Genomic DNA, 26,651 nt, shown 5'->3' with positions numbered 1-26,651 from the left:
GAGCGGCGGGGCCGGGGCCGGGGGCGCAGCCGGCGGCGGGCGGCCGGGGACCGCGCCGAGGAGCGGGAAACTTTCACGCTGGAGTTTCCACTCCTTCCTGAGCAGCTCAGATCTAGCGCGGAGAGAGGCAGCGTTTTCACCTTCAGGGATTTTTCTCATTACTCATTAATAGAGAGATATGTATCTTGCCATTTTTTCCTCTTTTTTTTTTTTTTTTTTTTTTTTTTGCGTAGGCAACTTATTGTTTTGTTTAAGCAAAGTATTTGGGGAGGAGTGATGGGGGGGGGGGGCGGGGGGGGCGCGACGCTCCCCTGCTTCCCCAGGTCTGTTTCTGGAGCACTCCCTAGGAAGGTGATCCTGAGCCGCTTCAGTAGAGGTCACTTGTGCGTGCGTGTGTGTGTGTCCCTGGTGTTTGTGTCTAGCATATGCATGTGGTTTTGCTGACTGCACTTGCAGGCTTGTAAATTTTCACCATGGGAAATTACCAACAAAGCCCAATCTGTCTCCTGGCTGCTTTGCACTTTCCGAGGGCGGCTGTACTTGAGCGAGCTGCAGAACGAGAGAGAAAGAGAGAGGGAGAGAGAGAAAGGGGGAGCTGGGAGGGGGGAGGGGGGAGAGGGAGAGGAAGGGTGGGTGGAGGGGGAGAGAGGTAAATAGCCTTAAATCGGAAGGGAGCTGCTTCTCTGTGGTCTTCCACAAGAGCTGCCTGGGCTCCGCTGGCTCAGTAATAACTGAGTGACCTTTTCTTTTGCTGTATTATGTCTGGCTGGTAAGGGATTGCATTTTGCAGCTGATAAAGCCCTGACTTCATTCAACTCGGCTCCTCACACGCTGCTTTAGGTAAGTTGTCTTCAGCCAGGACGGAGACAGACAGCCTTGGACTGCAAGATACTAAAAGGAGGACACCTGTAGCTCGGATGCGGTCAACACAATTACTTGGCGGATCCTTGAGGACCTCATTATTTTAAACTTAAAGAATAGCGATCTCCCTCCCCATCTCTCCCACCCCCTCTTTATTTTTTTTCCCCAAACAATGCTTCTTTTTGACCTTTTCCAAGGAGAAGAGCTACAAAGCAGCCGCTGTGCTTATTGAACTGCCTCCCCTGTATCGCTTAATTGAGAAGGTAAGTGAGGCAACTGTGTACATAAGCTTTGGGTCATTTGTGTATGTGTGTCTGCATCACTCTCTCTCTCCCCCTCTCTCCCTCTGAGTCATAAGCCGGGGCTGCAATACACACACAGAGACACATCTCTGCACTGCAACTTTCACTCAAGCTGCAGCTCTGCTGAGACTGTTTTGTTTAAATCATGTGAGGCTTCATTATTTTTATGATGAGACATGAAATACATGCAAGCGGAGGATGCTGAGCGAAACCCATCCAACTGTACGTCTCGAGAAATAGCAGTCAAAGTTAACAATGAATTGCAGCAGCAGCACACGCACATATTCCCCCCCCCCCCCCCGTTATTATTGTTGTTATTATTCTTGCTTCTTCCAGAGCTTCTCGAAACGTGCTCTCAATTACCAAGGGAGTCGGTTAATTTCCCACTCCCCGGCTTTAATCCACAAGCCTCCCCGTACAGCAGTTTAATTTGCAACTGCTTCGGTGCAGGGTTAACCCTTTGGGCAGAGGGGAGGCAGGAGCGCGGCTGCTGCCGGGGTGGGGAGCCCCGGGGGGCGCAGAGGGGGCCGGGGGCGGCAGGGACGCGCAGGGCTGCCGGGGGCCGGGCTCACGCAGCCTCCCTTGGACCGGCGGGAGGGGAAGGGCAGCCAGGCTGGCGTTATGAAATAGTACTTCTGCCCACGAGCCTTTTTTTTTTTTTTTTTTTTTTTTCTCCCCCTTCTTCCTCCCCCCTCTCTCTTTCTTTTCGCCCCCCTCCCTCCCCTTTCTCCCTTCATACCGAGCACGGTACGGTATGCTAACGCCGCATGTGACAGTTTAATCAAACCCATTTGTTACAACAAAGCTAAGAGACCACTGGGATTATAGGCTTACGGGCAGAGTTAGGGGAGCATGTGGCTTTGTCGCTCGCCATCGCCGTGCGCGGCCGGCGGCTCTCGGGGTGTGCCGGCCACCCCCCCTCCGCCCCCCCCCCCACCCCCCAAACCCGCCCCCCCGCCTCCTCCGCGCCCGGCGGGCTGCGGCGCGCCGCGCTCCCGCTCACTTGACCCGAGCCGGGGAAGCACTTGCTACTTTTGCCGGGATTCGGTGCTTCAATGAGAAGGAGCTCTCCAGGCGCCCGTAAATCAACTCATGCAGAAAAAGGAGAAAAGTTTTGGTAAGGCGGCGGTCTCCTCTTTTAGCGCGCCCCGAGCAGAAGCGGTGCGCGTTCAGGTGGCGGGGGAGGGGGGCGAGGGGGGCGGGCGAGGGGAGCGTTCCTCTTGCCGCTTCCATCCCGAACGCGTTGCCGTAGCGAGCGCCGGTGTGCTCGAAAGAGACCCAAAATAGCGCTTCCTTAGGACAGCTTTGCAGGACCGCTGTTCAGACCAATTAATCTTGCCAGGTGCGACAAAATATCGCCACATGCTTTCCCGACACCTCCCTCTCTCCCCCTCTTCTCCCCATCGCCCCATCCCTGCGATGCTTGAAAAGGAATTGGCACAAAAGGCTTGAGCGTCCAACTCCGAAAGGGATTCTTTGTTGTGGAGTGTATGTTTCTTATTTTTTTTTTTTTTTTTTTTTTTATTTTGCATGTGAGCTGCATCAAAATTGAACTCAGTCTTGCAAATCTCTTGTTGGCCTTTGCCAAGCACTAGCACTTTGCTGCCATGGTAACTGTAATTAAACTGATAAGAGTGGAAAAATGTCAGTATCTCTGAGCCTTGCAGCTGCATTGGAGAAAAAGGGAATCAAATTGGTTCCCAGCACCGCTGCTCTAAAAAAGGAGGGAGGGAGTGGGGGGGGGGGGGGGGGGGGGCTGGGGGGGAGAGGTGGGGGGGGGACACGACAGGGGTAGGAACATAGCTAAGCAGCTCCCGTCCCCGAGATCTGGGTACATCTATTTGCTGTGTTGTCCCTTAGGGGGCTACAGCCTGCAGGGATGCTCTGGGCCAGTGAACAGAGAGAAACAAGCTTTTAGGCCCAATCTAGCTTTCAAAAAGAGAAGGGGAAAGAAGAGAAATCTTTTGTTTGGTGTCTCTTGGCAGTCGACTAGCCGTGTTGGCCAAATTCTTTTAATCTGTATCGCTGCTCCCAGCTGTGGGACTGCATTCCCGTTTTTAGCTTCTGCCTAACCTCTTCTCTCCCTCTCTCCTTTTTTTCCCGCTTTCGAGCCCACCTCCTTTATTAAAAAAAAAAAAATCAAAAATAATAAAGCAAAAAATCAGGATCCTCTGTAGAAGAAGGGGCAAGAGGTGAAGTTTAGTTATATACCATGGAAAATTAACTCAAAAGTATACAGAAGAGACTATACTCAGAGTACTAAAATCCTTACTTTTATTAAAAAAAAAAAACCAACCCACCAAACAACCGAGTGTTATGGAGTTGCGGTTACTTTGTTGTGTTAACTACAGAAGCTGAGACTGTGCGGATGAATGGCACAGAACAAGAGAGCATAATGGAGGCAATCAACCGTTAGGCTGCTTCACAATGCAATCCAGGCAATTAAAAGCTCACCAGAGTTTAAATGAAATGGTTCTACTTATTTCTGTGCACCACACTGCACAGGCTATTATTTATGTCTCTTTTTTTAATTATGATTTCCCTTAAACTGTCAAATAACTCAGAATAGCAGGGTCTCGGAGGCAATAAGAATTTTCCACAGAACAATTTACATGCCAATCTAAAACTAGTTACGACTCCTGATGTGCTTGCTACTTGCGAGTTCTGAAATGTTTCTTAGCTTCTGAAACCTTAACTTTTTTTTTTTTTTTAAGTCTGTGTGTGTATTGTCCTGAATAATTGGAGCTCTGAATGCTTTTAGGATGAAGCTACAAAGTGGGAAAGCATCGGAAAAGTATTCTTTTTATCTTCTACTAGATCTCTAACTCTCTTGTTGACTGCATATTGTCTGTCAGTTTGCTGCCTTTTAAAGACCGGTGCACTGATACCTAATTTGCTTCAAACTGATTTTTTTCTTTTTTTTTTTTTTTTTTTTTTTTTTTTAAGTAGAGCTAAGTTTTCCCTTTCTTGCTGTACATACTACTGTCCTTGGTAGAACAGTGTTTGTGCCTCCACAAAAGAGGCGGGGAGAGGGGTCTTTAAAAGTTTTTAAAGTGATCCAGTGTATAATAATATCCAACTCTTCCTCCCTTAACATGCCTTTCAAAGACTGTCGGTACCACAAACCAGAAACTGAGTTCTGAGGGTTTTGTGCCACACTCAGCGCCATCAGGGACCAATCCTGCTTACAGATGCTACCACATTACTAACTAAATATAGTTCATTATGTCAAATCTTCATTCCCTTTGATTTTTGAGAAGGGTGGTGATTGGAGTGAAATGGATTTTTGTTTCTCTGCATTCCTCCAGGAGCCTAATTTAGCTTTTTCCAGCAATCTTTCCTCTTTATCCTGAAATTCATAATTATAAATTGGTTGACACTGTTTCATCACACGATAATAACAGTAACCAGGGATGGAAATCAGTTGCATCAAAGTTATTTTGGGAGACTGAGGGAAATCCAAAAACCTGTAAATCAGGTTATGAAGTTTTCCCTTCAAAAATCCTGAAGGTGGTGGATGGTCATGAAGAAGTCTTATTCCTGACACAGCTCTGCAGTTTATGTGCAGTATCTTGGGGACTGGGGGTGGAAGGAGGGAGGGAATGGAGGGAAGGATAGAGGAAGCCCTTGAAAGAGTATTGGGGTGAAATAAAAAGGGTTCATCTGACAGTGACAGACCAGGCACTGAAATGTCTCAGTTCTGAGAACAGATCTGCTCTGTGATGCAGAGCATGGGTAGGACTCTGCAGAACTGAAGGGAAAGCAGGGTTGGATTTTTTTTTTTTTTTTTTTAAACAGCCTAGTTGTAGCACTTATGGAATTGTGTGGGTTTTTTTCGAAAGTGCTCCATAAGCTCTGCCTTACTGGGGGAGGGGGATAGGAGGGCAGCCGGGCAGCAGTGCTGTGTGCTGCTACGTGATATTTCAGGGGCGAGCAGTTTGGATGGTTTTGTGGGTGCTGTCAGCCTCTGAAAGGGTCCTTCCTGTGTCCTAAGAAATAAATGGGTGCTTAAACCACAGCCTGTGAAAAGCTGGCTGACAGTAAGCTGCAGGTATTCTTATTGCCGAATTAAGAGAGAGCTAAAAATACAGAAGCGCGTATCTGAAAAGTATAACTGCATTGGACAACTTATGGGAACATTAAAGGGAACAGAGATGGTCTGTGAAGTGATCTGTATTAGGGTGGCTCACTCATACTATACAGAAAAAAAGTAATCAAATGTTCTGTTTTCAAAATAAAGCAATTTAATCCAGGGGATGTGAAGAAAAAGGAATGTGCAAAGAATTTGGAGATACGTAAAACACTTATTGGAGCGCTGTTTTGCACTTTGTTTTGTTTAGATCCATTCTACACTTCAAAAAATAACTTTTTTTTTTTATAATGAAGTAGTAGTTTGGGGTTATTTTTTTTTTAAACTTTCATTAAAATAGAAGCAGCTTCATCTCAACTAAAGTGTGAAAAGATCAGATCTATCTGAGGAGAAAAGCATTCCTTCCCTCCAAAAGCTGCTGCAGATCGAATCCCTAATCTGAAGATGCTGCCAGCGCGATGTCAGCAGCACCTTCTCCTTCAGCCTGAAGAAAATAGACATGCAGGGTTGCTAACACTACTTCCATAAAGTGTCTGCCCCTTTTCACTCGTCTCAACAAGAAGGGTTTGGGCTAACCAACATGAATGACAGTGCTCTGCTTTCCTCATGTAGCAAATGTCTCAAAAACCGTGCAGGGGTATGTGTAAGACTGTGCAAGCTGCGGTTTTATTTGTAACACAATAACCTCGTGTTTGCAGCATACACCTCGGGAATTATCGGGCTTGATTATTGCAGTTTGCTCAGATATTCGCTTGGTTAGCCGTGTTTCTGTGGCACCTTGTTCCCTTCAGTCGGCGCAGGACAGTAAATCAGTCTGGATCAGACTGTCAGCCTCTGCTCTATAACCCGCTTCCTTATCAGGCAACAAAATTTTTACATTAGGATTTTTTTTCTTTAAAGCCTCTAACTGTGTTCACTCCTAGTTTATCCTGGTTTCCCTCAAGCTAAAGATTAAAGTCCTAGAACAGCCCTTCATGCTTCTGAACTTTTTTTACTGAGTTTCAGGAAGTTGATACAAACTGCGGCCGATTTTATGCATTTGTCTTCTACGTGGCCAAAGAGAGGGGCTGGGGATAGGCTCGTTGTTGGCACTTAGAAGGTATTTATACTCTACTGTGACATGCAACTTCACAGACTAAGGCTTTTCGACCAAGTGAAGGTATTAGAGATCCAGCAGGACTTCCCTTTACAGTGTGGTATAGGTTCTTTACCAAAAAGCTCTGATCTTTTCCACTGCTTTTAGTCATTCGTTTGTAGCCATGTTATTTTGCTGGTTCGTGTATGTGCCCTGGATCCAGGGCAGTCAGCTGGTAATTGAAAATACTGTAAAGGCTCAGCCTTTGTCTCATGGCGCTTGCTCGGGATGGGAGATGTGCGTTCATTCCCAGATCTGCCGTCGACTTGCTGTGGAGCCCTGCGCAGATCCGCTGGATCTCATCCTCCCCCCTGTGAATGAGAAACAGATCTTATGAGTCTGTAAGTGGTGCAGGAGCTATGAGAATAGCATTGATTGGGGAGTAATGGGAAGGCAACAATGCCATTTTTTTATACTTATTGATAGAAAAATACAGACCTTACACTTCTGTTATGAGCTTCAGCTGTTATGCAGCGGTACCGCCGTCGTACTTCAGGGTGCCCATGAGGAGAACTGTCTGCATATCACTGGACAGCTAATTTAACAGATAAATACATGGCTCCAAAATGCGTGATAGAGTGTATTGCAAAGAGGGGAGCAGGGCTGTTGTGCTCACGTGTCATAATAAGAATTACTGTTTCTAATTCAGTGATCAGCTTCGCAGGTGAAACTTGGGAGTTCAGCTTAGTAACCCTGCGAAGTCACTTAACTGGCTCTATAGTCACTGTGGTCCACATAAATTCAATGTGTTCCATGTACACATGAGCACACAGATCCCTGGGATGCCTCAGCCGGCACAGCATTTAGCAACTTGTCTTCATAGCGCTAACGTCCGTACAGGCACACTGTACCATTGCTTTAAGGATTATACTCATTTTCATGTTTTCCTTATGAGAACTTTATTAAAAAAACAAAACAAACGAAAACCCAAACCCCAACTTGCTCGTGTTTAGCTCCCTGAGCCTGCCTGTCTGTAGTGGTGTGTTACAGCACCAACTGAGATCATCTGATAGAAGCTGGGACTGTAAAGCTTTCTTAACAGTAGGTAGTAGAGCGTTCTTGCTGAGGAGCTCTTGAATTTGCTTTTCTTTGTTATAAGATTCTATTTGACCTTTCCCAGTCTCTGCATAATAACAGGGTGCCAACGCTGAATTTTTGGGGTAGGATTTGCTTGTTGGCAACAGCATTTGTTCCCCAGTCTTGACAAATTCTCATTGTAATATTCAGATGCACTCTAATGAATAGCATTTTTTTAAAGTTACATCCCCGACTGGCTTTAAAACAGTGAGATAACCTGATAATCGAACTGCATGTCAGTTCTCTCTTTCTCTCTGGTGCCTGTTTGATATCCATCAAAGCATCCACAGGGCTTTTGCTTATTCTAAGAAATTACTTTCAGAGAATTGGTCTGAATGTAATGGGATGGCACTTCATGCGATTAACCAAGAGAGACCAGTCTGTAAGCACTTCGGGGCAGTGACCTTCTCTCCCCATTTATTATAAAACTGAGGGCAATTGATTTTTGTATGGATCTCTGGAAGCTGGCTGCGGTGCTCTGTGTACCATCACTCAACTGTGTTTTGCTTTTACCAGTTCCCTCCCTTAAACAGCGGTTCAGACGTTTGAATTGTTATTTAAATGGTCTCTGCTATTACATCAAAACGTATATATACTTAATGGACACTGCTGTACGCCTTTGCCTCAAACTAGCTGTTGGCTAAAATTGGGATTGGAAAGTGCGGCAGTGTTTTTTTTATTATTTGGTGTGTGTGTCGTCCCCCACCCCCACCCCCCCCGACAAACTAGCAACTCTCTGACCTTGTACAGATAATTTAAAACCAGTTTTTTCAGAAGGTTCTTACACCGCAGTTTGTAACTAGAGATGCTGGTACTGAAGTCTCTGGAAATCTGTTTGCTTCATTCATGTGTCTAAAAAAACCTGAAATCTTAAAAAACAAAACACCCCCCTGCCAGCACCAAAATGTCTATGTCAAACCTCCCTGAAACTCTGGCCCTGGGCGTCTTCAGTCTGTTCTTTTTTAGGATCTGGAGTGCTTTTATATTTTTATCAAGATAGTGCAAATAGGTCCAAATATGCAGATTTAGCTATGTTTGCCATCATAGATATGCTGTTTATTTAAATTTTTGGTTGCTAAATATTGGGTACTTTGGGTGATTTTTCAACCGAACTGTTTTAATTTTTCATTTTAATTTTTTAATACTATTTCTTTTCAGCAAAGAGACCAGGTAAATGAGGTGTTAAAGAGAAGCTGTGGAACTTAGAGCAGTGGAAGTTTCTGCTCTCAAATTTATCTTAACATTGTTTCCAGCTTGCTGTGGACTATCTAGGTTATTTCATCCTATCTACACAATTGCCTTTTCAATGAACTGGGTGTTGGGGGGAACGGTGAGGCAGAGGAAGAAAAGGGTGATACTTATGCTCTAGAGAATATCTATTTTCACTCTTGTCTTGTCTTCTTGTATTTCAGGTATACAAATGCTCTCAGTCCAGCCAGACACCAAGCCGAAAGGTTGTGCTGGCTGCAACCGTAAGATTAAAGACCGGTATCTTCTAAAGGCCCTGGACAAATATTGGCATGAAGACTGCCTGAAATGTGCCTGCTGTGACTGTCGCCTGGGGGAGGTGGGCTCTACCTTGTACACCAAAGCCAACCTTATCCTTTGTCGCAGAGACTATCTGAGGTAGGCTACATCCTTCTTGTGTTCACTGACAAACTCGGTAAATCTGTTCCGTCCTGCCTATGTAGTCACTATTGCATAAGCGGTACTTGGGGGCTGCAAGGCTGAGTATATGTGGAGGACGAGAAAGCAGATACTGAAATATGGAGATAAAACTAAAATCTGAATCAAAAAGCACGTGTAACCAGGTCACGCAGGTGGCTTTCAGTTTTCTGATGTTAATACTGAGGTCCTGTGCTCAGAGGAGGAAGAGACTAAACCTCCCATGCTTCCCACAACACTGCGCTCCCAGGGAGCTGGCGGTCTCCTCCTCCTCTTAGCAGCACAGCGGTGGCTAGGTGTAGCAGCCTGAAACTGCACGCATGGTTTTCACCAGCTCCAGTGCAGGGTTTGAAGTCTGTGAAGAGTGCTTCACTCATCTTTGCTTATGCTCTTCCGTCCTCTTACTTTGCCAAGGGATTTCACTGGTGGCACTGGTAGCTTTTATGAATGTTGACATTTAGCTGTTAGAAGCTGGACCAAGATGGCCAACTGTCTTCCCTGTGATAAATAACCATGTAGCTAGTAGGCTCAAATCCACTGTGGTCTTGATTTAACTCGGTGACCTGGGTGGGACACTGGGTAACCTGTTGCCACGTCTCAGAGACAGCAAATCATCACCGGACTTTTCTATCTTCTTGTTTGCTTGTGGACCTACGCTCTCAAAACTATTTGAAGTATGACTCATAGCAAAGTACTGATGAGATGCACCAGGCTAGTTTATCTGTAGATTGTATGTGAATAAATAGGGCTGCTTTGCAGGAGCTGAGTTTAATTGGGAAGTTTAGTCTCCCTAGGCTCTCAATAGTAAATAGATAGAAAAGGCTCCTCTGGGGTGATTCAGAGCACCTATTTCCTATAGGAGCATCTTTCCTCCATTCCCTGTAGAGGGGGGCCTAATGAGACTAGCTGCTCCAGGCTAATATGAACTTCTGGGAATAGTTCCCCTGCCCCTGTAGTGAAGCCTTTTCCTTTTAAAGGGACAGTCAAGTCAATAATACATTGGGGAAAAATTAAAATTCTCTTTGAACGCGTTAACTTACAAGTTCAGTTTAAGCACAGGTACCAAATAGGAGGTTCCCACACACTGATCAGTTCCCAAGTTGTACAGCGTGGGTAGGTTGGAACAGGAATCAAGACTAAAGCGTTATTAACAACTGTTGGTACTCTGGCTCTCCACATTACAACCTGTTTTTTCTAGAGTGGAACAAAAACCTTTGCAAACGCGTTGTGCATTTGTTGAGCTGGGGCTGCAAGGCAGACCAGGGTTCTTCAGGCGTGAGCTTGGACTACTTATTGGTAAAAGTGCTCTCCTACCCATTAAAACTCTGATGAACACAAGATAGAGTGCTGGGAATTTAGCACAGAGTCTGTATCTTAAAGTGATTGTGTTAAACCTGCCAAAGAAGTAGGTAACAAAACCTTACTTTTAAACACTGGCTGGGAACTGTTTGAATAGAAGGGAATTGTTGTACGTGAACCTAGGTCACTTGTGATCTTAAAGCTTGTGTCTATAGAGAGGGGTTGGAACAGCTTCTGGGGCAAAGGTAACACTTATCCTAATTTTTAAAACCCATTTTAAGAATCTTTCTACAACAAGTGCCTGCAGGAGTGAGAAAACTCTGCTATGGCTCTTTGATCCAAGTTCCAAATTTACCGGAGACTTTGAACTTACTGAATCTCCCAAGCGCTACTGCAGCAGATCCAATGTTTTAAAATCAAATGTTTAAAATCAAAACCAAAAGTGATCTAGTAGTAGAGATGCGAGCAAAGCATTTCCCCAGCACAGATACACAAACACACGCTGCTGCTCTCTGGTCTTTGAAGGTCTAACAGGAGTAAATATTTTGCTAACAGACTGTTAAAATTCATACTAAGTGATTCAGAGAAAGGAGACTGTATTTTTTTATCTGTCATGACCACATTCAATACTGGTGTTTCGGTGATCTGTTCATACACAGTATTTTGCACCAGTGAAACTAGCATCCATGAGAAATCCTATAATCAGTTTTAAGACGTTTCTGATTTTTGTCACCGGGTTTATCAAGTCTTAATGAAGCTATCTTGTCATGAGCCTTTTTTTAGTGATTCTTGTGAGTGCATAGATTTAAACTTGGTATTTACACTAAACTTCAAACTGATGCACTTAAGGTAATTGCAGATAGTCATTTGCCTCATTGCATCTTATCTACTTAGTTATGCAGTGAACCTATAAAAGTGATCTTTTTAATGCTAATGTAGAAACTAGTTAAATGTTCTCTAGCTTTGTAGTCAAATAAGCTTTCATATTTAGCAACGCACTTGATATGAATTTAAAGAACAAATTACTTTGTACTAATGATCAGATTAGGGTTTGATTACAATTTCAAACTGTCCGCTTTTTTTTTTTTTTACTTTTTAACCATAAAGGGAGTCTTTGCTACATATAAAACTGTTCTAGCTTCCTATTAATTTATGTGGTGCCCTCTAGAGGATATGTGGCTTGCACGATACTATAAAGAGTAAAATTGCTTATTAACTTGTCTCTCTGTGTTCATTATGTCTTTCAATAAGACAGCCATTCTACAGATGCTATAAGCAATAATGTAGCCAGTCTGGGTGTTTTAACATTCATGGTTAAATTCGCAAACTGAGTGACTGGCTATTTGCAAAGACACTTCCAGTATCTCTCATGTAGAGATGCCTGCTGAAAAACTGAACGCTCCCTCTGCCTGATGCATGTTCTTGTTCCACATATGAACCCTGAGGTACCCACTTGGGTGAGCTTTTTATAAATACTCTGTATCTTCAGAACTTCAAAACTTGCTTTGCTTTAGCTCTCTCCTTCGGTAAAATTAGTTAATTTTGCTATATTGAAAGATTTTTCTCTGGGTTGGGGGGGGGGGGGTTGAGGGGATGGGAGAAATCTTTAAAGAAGTAATGAGCTTGGAAGATGCTTTGGGTGTGAGAGGCTTTACCCTGGAATCTGATTCATGTAAGTCACTCCAGTGGTTTCAGAGGTGGCATACGACACCAAGGGTATTAAGGTGGCCGCAGCAGGAATGAACTCTGTTTTGTTAATGAGGATGAGAACTGACTTGAGTGAAGAAAGGACTCAATGTTAGCAGTAACACACTCAGTGAAAATGATATGCAGAGTATAATTCCCCTGCAGGCTTCTGTCTCCTTATACACTCTTGGGTTAGAAAGTGAAAACTTCATTTAAGGAACTTAGGTTTATGCCAATATTTCAAGTCCACTTACAGTAAGTGAAATATGTAAGAAGGTTTTGGGTTTTCCCCCCTCCTCCCTTTTTCCCTCCAGAGCTGTACGGTGACATCTTAATGTATCAGCCTCTCTTGCTCTGTCCTCTCTTCTGACTGGCAGCATGTCCATTTACAAGCACAATATTCCCCTTGAAATCTGTCATTACTGCCATTAATGACCAGTCGTTATGTTAACAGCCCTTAGGCTGTTAACATGTCAAACTGGTTGTTAACTGGAATGTTATTACTTATTTAAACTGCAGGTATGAGTTGTGTGAAATGCACTTTGGTGGTGTGTTCTAGGCTGTTTCTACTCAAAACAATAGGGAAACAGCAGAGCATTTGCCTTTGGGGTGCCAAGGGATTTGCTTTCTGTTCCATCTGCTCATTTGATTTTTGCATATTTGTGAGGTCCTCCTACCCCTGGGCAGCCTCCTAATTTCAGGTGCAACTGTGCGCAATCCTGTCTCTTAGCCTTGTTTGCCAATGGGCAGCCGTGGGTATTTCCAGATGCACAGTAATGCCTGCCGCACGTTTGAGATTAATATCTGGCCCCTAAAAGTGTAAAATGAAAGACCAACAATTACATGTAACTCAGTTGTATTAAATAATGAGCTTCCTTGGATGCAGCGAAAATATGAAAGTACAGCTGTGCTAAGCTAGTAGCAATGTAGGTCAATCACCCTTTTCACTTAGGTTTTTAACTACGCAAACCCTGCTGAGCGACCAATGACTACAAAGTGCTGTTTCATTCCTATTTAATTTTGGCAGCATTTTACTGAAGAGCAGGCATTCATGCAGCTAAATTATCTTCACCGTTTCTGGTTTTAACTCCAGCTCCATGACACTAAATGTTGGAGTGCATATCTCTTAGTAAACACAAAGAATATGGCTTCTGATTTTTTTTTTTTTCTGAATCCATCTCTTAACATGGAAATTGAATTAGAACTTTTATTACTTTTTGCATAATTTCCCTAGCCAGGCAAACAGATCATAGGAAAAGGATTAACAAAACTATATTGGGGTGGAATTTTTGCCCTTAAACACATCTAGAACCTTATTGGGGATGAGGGGATGGTGACACAAAGGTCTATCCCCCCCACTGCCCAACCCTGGTATTGATTTCACTCATAAATGTATTCCAGACTTTAAAAGTACCACTGAATAGCTATGAAGATGAGCAGATCGCTATTCCTGAAGAAAGGGGCAGATTGCATTAGGGTTTTTTTTGTTCTCCACTTGCTGGTTCAAAGACCCGAGACAAGCCAAGTTTTTAAAATACGTATATTGGATGAGATCTCATAAATAATGAGACGTGACTACAGCAAGTAAAGTGTTCAACCATAAGCATCGTAAATATGTTGCCTCTGTAAAATATTTAGCTTGTGAAAGGGCGCAGACTGAAAAGAGTAGAGTTTAGGAAGCAGGCATTTCCTGTACAACTGCTCGCACTCTAAAGACAATTATTATTTTAAAAAATTGTTACGTAGGAGTACTTAGACTTAAAATGTCTTGTGGTCTGGTACTGATTACCAGATCCTATTTCTCTCTTGTGTCATGGAAATTGCACATTAAATATTGCAAAACCTAAGATATCAGCTCTCTTAAATGCATGTACAAATACTTTATATGGATATTTTCACAGGTAGTGGGTTATAAGGTGTTTCCAAAATGACACCTCAGTATGCTTGCGCAGCTTGATTAAATAAGGGTAGATCTTTAAAGATTTAAGCACTCTTGAGTTTTCAGGAACATTGAGGAATTTACGGAAGTGAGGCTTAAGAGAGCTCCGCTTTCTTCGCTAAAGCTTTGTAGAACTGAACCCTTATTTGTACACTAATATCCTTGTTCCAATGCATTGAAGTATTCAAGGGAGTACTAGTTTGCAGGAATAGGCCCTAAAAATATTTTAAAATATATATAAAAATGGTAGGTGTAACGGTCTGCTTGTACTAATTTTGCTGTGTATGTGAAATGAATGTTCTCTTAAATTTACATTAATTGTATAATTTAGCATATCTTAAAAAAAAAAAAAAAAAAGCAGCAGCAATAATATTCTTTCTCCCACTAACTGCCAAAGGTTTTGAAACCCTCAACACACCTTGACAGTTCTTGAAGGGATAAGGGCGTACTACAAGGACAGTAATGCACGTATGCACAGTTAATCCACCCAACTTGCAAAGAATAATGCTTTTGATTTAGCTACACTCTGGCTAGTTTAGCTTGTTCTTATTTTAGTTCATCTGTGATAGCTTTTAATAAGAAACATTCAATTAAGCTGTTAAAATTGGTGTTTAAGTCGTTGAAATGCTGTAAAATGTGTGTACTCAAGTTTGATGCTCTTCAGTAGTTCCATGTGTTTCCCCGTATCTGCTGGTATTTTTCTTCAGAGCTGCCAAATTTTTAATAATTGTGTTATTTTTAGTGGCTTAAAATACACAGTTTAATTTCCAAGAATGTGAATGTTCCCTCTTATAAGGCTTCTTGAAAACCAGACGCTTCTCGTGTGTTGTCAAAATACCTCATTAATCCCCTGGAAACGTTCAAAGAATTTCAGGAGACTTTTCAGATGAAAGTACAGTGCTTCTTAAAGCCTGTCCTACAGCTCTTCGTTATCTTACTACGCTATGGTGTATTTTGATGGAAAATTATTTTACTACAAAGATTTTGTCAATACATAGCAGCTCAATAAATCTTAATAAAAGCTGTGATTTTCGGGCAGCCTAGGTAAGTCTGCAGTGCCAGAGGATGGGATAACATTCTTGGTGAAAGAACAACAATGCTATAGGTCCTCTTAGGTTTTTTTTTTTTTTTATGTCTTTTAAAAGAAATGCAACTTTCTTGATTTTCTCCTTAATAAATTTTTCCTCAGAAGTGACTTTGTGACTAGTGTTTTTATGAAACCTGTTTAAAATAATACCTGTATTAAAAAGATTTACTTCAGGAGTAAATATTACCAACTATATTGTGATACGTGATTTGACATCCAAGGTTTAACTGCAAACTTTCTGCATTTTTGGCCAGAAGCATATGTGAAACAATGCATCGATGTATAACGCAGGAGAAGAATATTTAGCTCTTATTGCCTAGCACAGAGATGTCTTTAAGAAGTTCTGATTTCTGCTATATATCTGTTCCTTTAAAAAAAAAAAAAAATCAAAATTATTTGTTTGAAACTTTAATTTTTTTTTTGTGGATATTTTACCCCAAACTGAAAACTGAGTCTTTACTATGTAATTAAAAAAAAAAAGTTTCTTACTGAATTTGGTTATGTTGTATTTGCTACAGTCTTCAAATGTTCCAGATAATATATAGCATTCCTTCCTGATGTGAATATTTGCATAATATGTAACAATCGAAATGGACAACGTTGTTACATGCATTCATCCCTCCTGACTTTAGGAATTGCTTTTTCTTTTAATTTCTCACTGAAGTTAAATACATTAATGGTGGATTTGGAAACCAAAACAGACAGTATGCAATACTCAAATGATTTCTAAATGAAATTGGTCTCAACTATTGCTGTCCTTAAGAATCCATATTTTGGGTATACCTTATTAAATGTGTTGGTTTTTTTGATGCCTAACTTCCCAATGGATTCCTTAATGTGATAATGGATGACCTTTTAAATAAATCTAAGTAATAGTCACACGCTTACTTTTTTTTTTTTTTTTTCTGGTCAAAACATTCTTGAATTTTTGAAGTTTTTCAGACACAAATATCTGAAGCAATGAGTCTACATCGTCAAAAAGCTTTACAGGTTTTACACCTACTTCCCTGTAACTTAATTCTGGTACTGTTGTTTTATACCTTCCTGAGGCTGCTTTGAGCATATTATGAATTAATTAGCTTTCGGACACTTGAGTCTCATTGTATGTGGGTGATACTTTTTAAAATGTCTATGGATATCAGTAGGTTCATATTTAAAGAGAAAAGGCTGTTAAATCATCTCTACAATGTGCTGCTTTTTTAGATGGATGTATGAATCTATCAAATTATCATCTTTCTGAAGAAGGATGGATAGAAAAGCTTGCTGTACCTGATGAAGCCAAAAAAAAAAAAAAAAAAAGTCTGTAATGGGCTAGAAATAACTAAAATCTGGATTTACAGAAACTGCTGGTTCTGATTCTTTCTAATGCTTAGAAAGGTATTAAAACCAAACAAAACTGCTGAAACATAGCCTGGGTCAAAAATTCACGAAAGTAATATCAGATCTTGACCACATCCTAGTGAAAATATAAATCGCTCAAGCAACAGGATAAATAGTTCTGCCAAATTTGTTCATTAGCAAGCGTGTATCAAAATGAACCAATATACAGCTAAGATACCTTGCAAGCTCTCCATGCTCATGTGTTCTCTGCACATCTGCTTGGTATGATACTTACGCATCTATTTATGCAGAAATCATAGTGGAATTCTGCACCCCACACGACACAAGTACTTGCAACATGATCATGGTCCCGTCTTCTCTAAAACCGGTTAAGGCAGACTTTAAATGTAGGCTAACAATTGAGTATCTTGATAGCCCTGTGGCAATCGGTGAGGTTAGCTGCAGGCTTACTTTAAGCATGTGCTGAAATGTCACGGTGGCGTTCCAGCGTAGCACATTCACAATTCGGTCTCTCTCCCAGCGTCGCATCAGAATTGCAGCTACCAGCGACTGGAGAGTATTTAGCTCCTATTTTTCAAAAAGCGCAATGGCCCCAATTATTAACTGCAAAATATTTTCCTTTGGGATTAGAGTGAACACTGTTTCTCTAGTTTATAACAAAGCACAACACAAGGGAACTTTTCACTAGCAGAAAATCGCTACATTTTTATGAAAGAGAAGAGCACGTTCAGCTCTGGAGTGAGGTTCCTCGGGAAATTGTCCTGCAGGTCTTGAGTGAAGTGGCATTCTGCAGTACTGGAATTTAAGTTTTTCATCTTTTCTGCAAAAATGATAATGTCTTATGTTGGCACATAGCGGATGAAAGTGAGAATTGCACATCATGCAAAAATAAAACTTTTTTGCAGGGGGAGCGAGAGCAGAGAACATCAGGGATTTCATTGTATCTTTTCTACATTTGGGGGAGGTGAGAGTAAATAAATAAGTGAGAATAAGTCAAGTTAAACATTTAGATGTACTGTAAAGTGACGATATAATGGACTAATTAGGAAGACACTATACTACACCAGGTAGTAAATGTCCCCTTGCTCTTGTATTGCTGCTTTCACATCACACCTTTGTTTTGAACAAAGCTTGAACCTTTGGACTTTATGTACAGGAGTTATCACTTTCCTCTCTTGATACTAAAATGTGCAAAATGCTCGTGAATCACACCTGATTTTTGTTCAAGACAAGCTTCCAAGCAATAAATATCAGCATACGCAGAGTATCAGGTTCTAGCTCAGTAAATAGTGTTTATTATATTGTAACCCTGCATCAAACAGTATTATTGTTTCACCATGGGACAAAATAAATGTTATTTTTATCTTATTTTATAATGTTATTTCTTTGAAGATACTTTAAAGAGAAATATGTATTAGAGAAAAGTTGACGCAAATACAGATTTAATAATTAACCCCTCCTTTAAATACATCTGCTCTAAGAAACAGAGGAATTTATTATTGCTGATCAGCTTCTAAAAATAGTTCCAGTAACAGTCACTGAACTTGGCTTTGTCTTTTAGATAAATTCTGAGGAAGGATTTCTAGGGAGTGATAGCTTAAGTGAGTTACAGGCTATGGATTAAGGATGGTAATAACAATTGCAATCACTGTGAATTATTGTCTTCTCATCTTCTGTCACTATGGTTGCTTCCACATAAATCTTATTTTTCTGAAGTTAGGACTGTTACCTTCAGAGCTACTACTCTTTCTCAAAATCTGCATTAAAAAAATAAGGGATTTTTGTTTGTTTTAGTAAAAAACTTAAAAATTCATATTCCCATAAAAAGACAAATTGCATTTCTCCACTTTTTAATTTGTGTTAAACAAATTTTACACAGAATTCAGAAGTTTCTAGGATTTGAGATTTGGGTTAACAAAAAATCCCCAAAATTTTTCAAATAAATCTTTGTAAGCCTAATGTGTCTGCCTTACCGAAGTGTCAAGAAGGGGCAGGGCAGTCTCAACAGGAGCTGTTCTGCACTAGTTTTTGTTGGCTTCCTTATTTAATTTGTAATCTGATACATTTAAGAACACTTTGTACTAAGATAACATTAACCCTAATCCTACAAATGTATACTACATGCTTGACTTGATGTATGCTGAATAATCCTCTTGAAAGCTATAGGGCCTGTTAATTTAGAAACATGCCTTAGTAAAGCCAAATATTTAAAACTCGAATGGCTTTGCCTGCAAGCCTATCTTGAATTGCTGTGTTCTTTTTTTTTTTTTTTCCTTTAATGTGCTATGTACTGTACAGCGATTACCCCTACCTACAGCACGACATCCCTCCCTGGTCCAGGAAAAGCTCAAATCCACAACTCTGCTCCTGGTCAGGCACCTTGCTGCTGTGTCTAGGATGTCAATCAAAGTTTTGACACCTGTAACAACCTTGCCCTGTTTCTCTCTGATAGAAAGGATGGTTATTTGTATGCTAATCCTACAAACCACCACCCCCGAATCAAACTGCTGATGGATGATTTCAGGGTCTAACTCTAGGCTTGTCTCTACAATCCATTGGCAGCTCATGGGCTCTGCTCACCACAGTTTTCCTGGGAGACAGCGAGTGGTAGAAGGTGGGACAAAACTTTATTAAAAAGCCCTGCGATTTTGTGTTGAAGTTTGTGAATCTTGGGTTCTCAATTCACTTTCTCTTCATGTTCCAAAATTGTGCTAATGAACCTGTCCTGTGTACTTAGTAGCTTCGGGCTTCTAGAACTATGTGTTCATTTTTATTAAGATATTAAAGTCATGTATTTTTATGCTCCATATAGTATTATAAAAAAAAAAAAAATCCAGCATGACATTGAATACTTATAACAGGGAGCACTAAAGTAAATTAAAATATATTCTTTCTGCTCAGAATTTCACTTATTAAAACAATCTTAAAACCTAGAGGAAACACTGCAAACATTGCAGCAAATGTGCTGGTTTTAATGAGCCTGGCTGTAGTCTAAAGTTAGCCAAGAGCGCTTCCCCTGGCACCTCCTTACCTAATTCAGTCATAATGCGGAGTGAACCACTAGTAAAAAGAGTCAGCGAGCAAAACAAAGAGAAAAAACTACTTCACGAGCACACATCCAATGATGGGTGTCTTCTGTGCTCTTCTGAGGCTTTTCATTATGATCCCTGATGTGTCCCTGTCAGGGTCCCAATTGCGCTCAGTCTCCAGGTGCAGCACAGCCCGAGTGTTTTCCTGTAGTAGCCCTAACAGCGTCTTACTGCTTCTCCCTATTCCTTGTGTCTTTTAAGTAGGTTCTCATCTGATAATTATAGGTAAAATATAGATAAAAGTTTTATAAGAGCACATCTGAAATGCATAGGGTAGGTGGTAACGCCAATTGCAAGTTCTTTAACAATGCGGCCATGGAATAGCTTGAAGGTGAGCACAAGAAGTACGACGTCTTCCTGCTATGGTAAGCAGATGATTGCTTTCACCCACTTCTTTTTCCTCCTTATAAGAATATGCCTCCTCTACTAAAAGATCCCTGAGGTTTACTCTGAATTAAAAACTAGTGTATATTTGTAAAATTTACTGTAATTTGTCAAATTATCAGTCTTGATAGGAATGTACTGTCTGAACAAATAACTCTGGAACCAACTATCCTAAGTAATCTTATTATTAATCGCACAGTCTTACTGTGTTGGCTGATAAATAGTTTTCCCTGTGACCTGTTGAGAAAGTAATTTTTATCTATTTTATATATGTGTGTGTATAAATATATGTGTAAGGTTATTTTAGCAGACTTACGACTCTATAAATTTTTGTCTGATGCTTTCATTTTAACCACCACAAATCCTTTTCTTCCGAAGTCCAGCTCTTTCTCCTCATAAGCTGATCCTTCTGGTTTTAAGGGTGCTTTTTGGAAAAGTTAGTTCTTGCCACCAACTCCTACATGCCTCCTGTTTGGCTTATTTGTGCAATACTGTCAATAGTATATAAGTAGTGTAGTGTTGCTTTTAGCACAGTATCAAAAAGCTGGTGTAGGGACAAGTATTCCTTTTCCACCCCCAAAAGAAGAAAAAAATTGGAATGGGAAGGAAACAAATTTAGAAAATGATTGCAAGCATGTTTAGTTTCCCAGAAAATCTTGCTTAAGTGGAAAAATGCGATTTTTTGTTAGTGTAAGCCTGGAACCCATTATCCCCGCAAGGTACTTGAGAACCAACCCTCTTACCTCCCAAACTTTGAAAAACTGTATGCTTTTAAGCACCACTTCTTTGAATCCTTAAGCTCTAGCTGACCTCTCGTGGAACCAAATCTAACCTAGACCCGGTGTGCTTGTCTGTTGAGAAAAGGCATTGAAAAGCACAGTTCCATAGCCTATGCCCTGTAGTAGCTTCCAGCAGTGCCTTGCTTTCCAGACTTGGTGGTGACCTCTAAAGGCGGCGTCTTTCTGACAGGGGGAATAGACCAGATGTTACCAGTGTATTTGCTGTCTGCCTCTTGGTTTGTCACAGGGAAAAAAACCCAAACAACCCAACATACAGCAGTTACTGCTAATTCAGCCTCACTGCGATGTTGCTTGTTGAAGGCACTACTGCTGATGGGCAGAAGATGCACTGCAAAGTTCTTGTGCCTGCTCCTGCTTCAGCGGCATGTGTCTGGTGAGCACTGTAGTCCCCTCTTCCTTCTGCTGTCTACAAGGGGCACGAGTAGGTATGGCTCTAGTTTTTATATGAAGAAGCTACAGAAGAAAAAGGGTTAACAGCTGCACCTTTTTCTTCGCTTTCCCTGAAATTTCAGAGCGCCAAAGATGACAGAAATGTGACGCTGGTGTAGGCGACTGTCCTTCCTCATCAGTAATATTTGGGGAGGAAAAATTATTAAATTGTAAATTTAAGAAAACTTGTCAAGAGAAGACAACATCAGTTGTCGTTAGATGGGACCTCTGCTTTCTGTTCCTAAAACTAAATGCAGTCACCAAGACAGCTGCATCTGGGCAGATCACTCTTCCGTAGACTTGCAGTCTTGCTGTCAATTTTCCATCCTACCTGTGCTCAAAGGGAACACCATCAAACTGGACAACTTCCCACTTTTTAGCGATTGGGAACAAGTGACAGTTCGTGTGCTCCAAACTGAGCAGTTTTGCTGCAAGATTAATTCCAGAGATCTTCTGTCATTCTGGATGTGGGGGTGTGTGAACAGAGGCTGCCCGTCGCATGCAGAAGATTTGGTAAGGAAGAAGTTCCTGTTGGGAGTCACCCATCCTTTCTCTGTGTTCTGCATCACTGTTGCCAAACCTCCCACCCTCCCCCCCCCCCCCCCCAAAAAAAAACCAAAAAACACACAAGAAAAAAGTCCTAATCACATTCTACTAGCTCCTCCATAATTAGCATATAAAAAATATTAACAGGCACTCACTAGAAAACAGATGAAAGCAGCACGTGCAGCAAGTCAGAAGATGGCTAAATTATGGCAGCAGATGTTTGGCTCTGCCAGATTTAAAAGTTCAATACCAAAGGCAGGCTGGGAAACAAGTTCCAGTAAAGGGGCAGGAAAGAATAAAGGCTTGAAGTCAAAGCATGTTGCTATATTTGTCCCAACATAAATGATGTCTAGTCACACACATGATATAAATATCAAATGTTTCTTCTCATGGTCCTAACCATATTGAGCGTGCTGTTGTTTCTTCCTTAATGCAATCTCCAAAGGTCAATCAAGTTAGAGAGTCAAGCTGATGAGATTAGATATTACTTTAAAAAAATGACTAAAAAAAGTGTGTTTGGAGAGAGGCCTGAACATATCTCCGATATAATTCTGTCTGGTTTGCTCCAGGTTCCTGTATCTTTTCCTGGAAACACTGTGTGAACTGAACCAATCTACTTTAGCTCTGAGTGTGCTTTCTTGTTCTCTGGTGATAGCTGAGGTATCTGCATGTTCTTGGGGAGAGATGAGTGAGTCTTCTGGGCACAGGACAAAAATAAAATGACACATTTAAGTGCTTTTTTTAATGCTCCAGGGAGATTTTACTATCTGAATTGTGTGCAGTGAGCAGGGATTTTTCATTTCATACATCATTCACGACTTGCTGCAGTGATTCCGAAAAGTCACACAAGCTGAGTCGCTCCTTGCACCAAAGCACAGAATTTTTCGTTTGTGAGTTTTAACAATGGATGTCGGAGCTTTATTAAGGCTTCACCCAAAATTTGCAGTGGGGAGGTGTGGTGTCAGCTGTTAGAGAAAAGGAGAAATGTGTCTGAGGACACTGGAGGATACACAGTAATGACTATGGTGAGATCCAGCATGTTTTTTCTTTCCCCCCCTTGTTCTCCCATTGCTACTAGCTTGATGGACAAGGAAGGTGAGCAGTTCCCCAGCTTTGTCTTCAATCTCCATGCTAAAGTCTTGTGGTATCGCTAGCCGAGGACTTTGTTTTGCATTAGGCTGGTGCACTGAATACAGAGCTGTGAGCGGCATTTGAAGTTTGCCTCTGTTTTAACCCTCACGTGCATTTATTTAGGATTAGTCAACACCTTTTCCAGCAGTTGTGAAATATCTGGGATGATATACTAAAGGTGAGGTGATTTAAACTAGTTTTACGAGTATTTTTCATCTGCTTTAGAGGCTTTGTAGCAAATGCATGAATCTTTAATTGCTGTAGTAAAAAACAGTAGGTGGGGGGGAAAACTTTCCTATCAACGTCACCTATGAACGCTGAAGTTAGACTGGCCTTCTCTGTCTGTCAGCAGAGTTGAAGTGAATGGATACACAAGACTGGACAGATGGGTGAGCATCTTGTTTTACAGAGTTACATAGCAGTTACCATCCGTGTGACCAACGTGGGCTTTCTGGCTTTTTCTGTAGTCTCAAGAAAGCAAACAACCTAATTACCTGGCAGCCCTTACACATCATCTGTGTTAAAGACAGAGTTGTTACTGATGCTCTGACATTGCATTCTTTAGAAATGAAGGAATGCTAATGGGTCAGATTATTACTTTTTTTTTTTTTTTAAATAATGGGAGGGGGGCTGCATTCTAGTTTTGAGAGACTCTTCCTGGACAGCATAGCACCCACCCTCCCAAGGTGGGCTACACAGAAGGAGGCAAGCCTTCTGCAGGAGGTAGGCCAACCATTCCCTGTTCAAGGAGGTGCCCTTTCAAGGCAAAGGGGGAAGCTAGACACAGTCTCAGCACCCCTGGTAGGATCACCCTGTATAAATACTCCGGGCTTTTTTTTTTTTTTTTTTGTGCAGAGAGCAGAGCAGCTAAATGCTCCCTTTCACATTGTGAGGGTGTGGGAGAGGTCAGGCTGCAGAGCTGACATGTGATGGTCACGATGGGCAAAGAGAAGGTCTGCACCTGAGAGGCTCTGGGCAGTAGCTCTCTGAGTAATGTTGGTTGATGTGACAGTGCACCAGATTCTCCTTTGGCCTCTGCAGTGCTTTTTTCTGATGGTCTCTTGTATTGTTCTGCTCTGTGTCCTTTCTGTTCATCCACAGCCTAGGTTTTCCAGTTATACGGCTCCTTCCTGTCAGGGTGAGGGAAGCCCTGGTGGGAACCTCCCCAGCGAGGTCCTACTGGAGGCTAGACAGACTATTCAGGAAACAGTTAAAAGGCCAGCAATTGTGATCCCACCCAGTGCCAAAATTTCAACCTAAGATTCTTGAAGTTATTTTTGTAGCCTTACAGCCCTGCACTGCTTCAGCTGCCAAAGCAGCTCAGTATAATGCTAACAGGTCTATCCAGAACATCTGCTGTGAAGCCTCCTTTGGTTCCGCCAAAGCAGAGTTTGTAGGATGGGCTCTTGGAAGGGAGTTTATGGTCGCATTCCCCATTCTCACGGCAGTTCCCCCTCGGTTGGATGCGGGGACTGCAGAGCCCATTTATCCTGTTCCAGCCCCTTCATCTGGCACTCGGCACCTACAGGAGGGTAGGAATCTGAAAACAGGCTTTGTTATGACAGAGATCTCCAGATCTTGTAGCAGATGTTGCTGGTGAGAAGCAATTTTGTTCCAGCCAAACCTTCTTCAGCTCTGCTGAGGAGATGCCTAGAGAATCTCATAAGGCTACAGGCTTTGGCAAGGAAACTCAGCATTTACCAATGCCAGCTATATTTCTTTTTGAAGGCTATGTAGAGCAAATGATCTCTTCTCTGTCTCTGTGAAACAGCTGTAAATTTCTCTTCCTTTAAAACCCCCACCCATTAAACAACCCTGACAAGAGCCAACAGTTATCAGATGCAGAATGAACTATGTGCCTAGGATAAAGAGTTGTGTATCTGCCTCTCCTGATCGATCTGCTGGACATTTTGTATGCCAGCACTTTAATTTAAAATATTCCCGGGAAGTAGAAATCCCTGGTAATTTCCATAACAGCCTTTTAAGAAGTCTTGTCACCTTTTAAAAAGATATTTGCTTCCCCTTTTCTCTCTGTCCCTCCCCAGCTCCATCCGTTGTTTGCTTTAACCTTATCCTCTGTATACAGACTGCTGATTTACCTTGTGCTGCAGTCCTCTCTGCTTTGGGCCCAGAAGATCCAACCAAGATATTTTCAGCTTACTTTAAATCAGTGTTTGTGATAATCCCTTTCCAATAATTGCCAGGAGCTAAAAAGCCTTTCCTCTTCTTGAGGCAGGAAGTTTTGCCTTAAATTTGGACCTGGGACTGCATTATTTCTATCTTGCTGCCCAAGCTGGCTGTTCCCTTGAGGCTGAGAAAATGTCCTGTTCTGGTTTTTATAGTAGAGACAACTAAGATCTTGGGAGTGATTTGCCTACTACAGAAGATGTTTTTGTGGAGCAGTGAATTTACCCAAGCTCTCTAAAAAATTAAGTCAATCCTGCTTGTTTTCTTTTCTGACCATGATGATTCTATCCCAAAGAGGCGGGGGGAAGTCATATTTCTTTAAAGGAGCAATTAACAAGTAAATAATGCATCGCTTTTGCATCTGAGTAATTTTGTATACTTTGTTTGGTTTTATTCTTGTGAGTAATTCTCTGTGTCTTACCCATTTATAGTGCTTGTAGTTTAGGGTGCTGGATGAAAGTCACGTTTGAGTTCAGCACAGCCGATGAGGTCTCTGCAAGTGCTCCACGCTCCTGCTGATTTTTGAAATCGGAGGAGAATTGTGCCTGTGTTGAGCTGTTTATAAATCCATTCCCAACCTACCAATTCACAAAAAGAAATGTTGACCCTGCTGCAGATGGCTCGCATGAGGTCGTATACACCCACATAATGTATGGGAAAGATGTCACAGAAGAGAGATTCTCAGGGGTGGTCCCTTGCTGCTAAAGGGCACTTCACTTCATGTGCATCAGCACCGGAAAACTTGTTTTTCTAAGTAACTAGGAGTACAATAGTCTGATTAACTATTGAACTGCAGCCCCTATGTAAATTTAGTGTGAATTTCAGAACTGCTGCCATTGCAGCCCTTGTACTGTAAAATTGCAAGGTTGGGTGCGTTTCACACAGAAAAATTGCCATTTTTCTTCTCCTCTTGCCAGGACCCTATTATTTTAAGTGCAAAACATCTTTATTTTATAAAGTTCCTGTTCCTGCTTGTTTTGGGGAGAGGGGGCTTGTTTTAAGGAAAAAAAAAATGGTTACAAGATTGTTAGTAAAGCAGCTCAGTGAAAGGCTTGTTATTTTGTTTTTACTATTAAAATATCCCCTAATCCACCTTCCTGGGTTTCTACCATCCTTGTAATATTCAATCAAGCCTTTGTTTTGTGAGAAATGTGACAATGCATTGTTGGCACTTTACAAACCTACAGCCCTCGGCAATAGTTAATGAGAGGCAGGGTTTTTTCCCCGTGCAGGACACAACGAAATTTTAGACAGATGAATGCTAAGAGAACCCTATGTACCAAAGGCAATGTTTACTGCATGTAATACATATCATTGTTTGTCTCCTGTAGTGAAAAATACTTGTGTCATGCTGTTAAAATGTACTCCTGACAGAACAGAGCTTGCTATTATAGGGTCCATTGCTTAAAAAAATGATATACTGACAGAAATACAATTTAAGAAAATTTAACACCAAGGGTAGTCGACCATGTAGGCTACTATTAAGGGGCCAAAACTCAAGGCCGTGGTTTTATTAAAAAAGAGAGATAGTTTATTTGCTAGTAGTAGGTAAAGTTTTTTTTTTTTTTAAAAAAAAAAAAAGAGGGAGAAGCGAGAAAAACTT

The 26,651-nt window shown here is 41.5% G+C and overlaps 1 protein-coding gene across 2 annotated transcripts in view; it reads left to right on the top strand.

Moving 5' to 3' along the window:
- The window catches only part of LMO3 (LIM domain only 3), a 58,829-nt gene that overhangs the window by 914 nt on the left and 31,264 nt on the right, over positions 1-26,651 (top strand). The window contains exons 1-2 of one of the 2 annotated variants that reach the window (XM_075721849.1): positions 2,256-2,280; positions 8,878-9,091. In XM_075721849.1, coding sequence (XP_075577964.1) covers positions 2,256-2,280; positions 8,878-9,091 — 239 coding nt within the window. Of the gene's footprint in view, positions 1-2,255; positions 2,281-8,877; positions 9,092-26,651 lie in introns of those variants that run through there. The other variant, XM_075721855.1, reaches the window with a different exon arrangement.

This window comes from Pelecanus crispus, chromosome 1 (genome assembly GCF_030463565.1).
Source record: "Pelecanus crispus isolate bPelCri1 chromosome 1, bPelCri1.pri, whole genome shotgun sequence".
Taxonomy (NCBI): Eukaryota; Metazoa; Chordata; class Aves; order Pelecaniformes; family Pelecanidae; genus Pelecanus; species Pelecanus crispus.
Note: the sequence above shows the minus strand (reverse complement) of the source record. Positions and strands in the feature narration are given on the sequence as shown.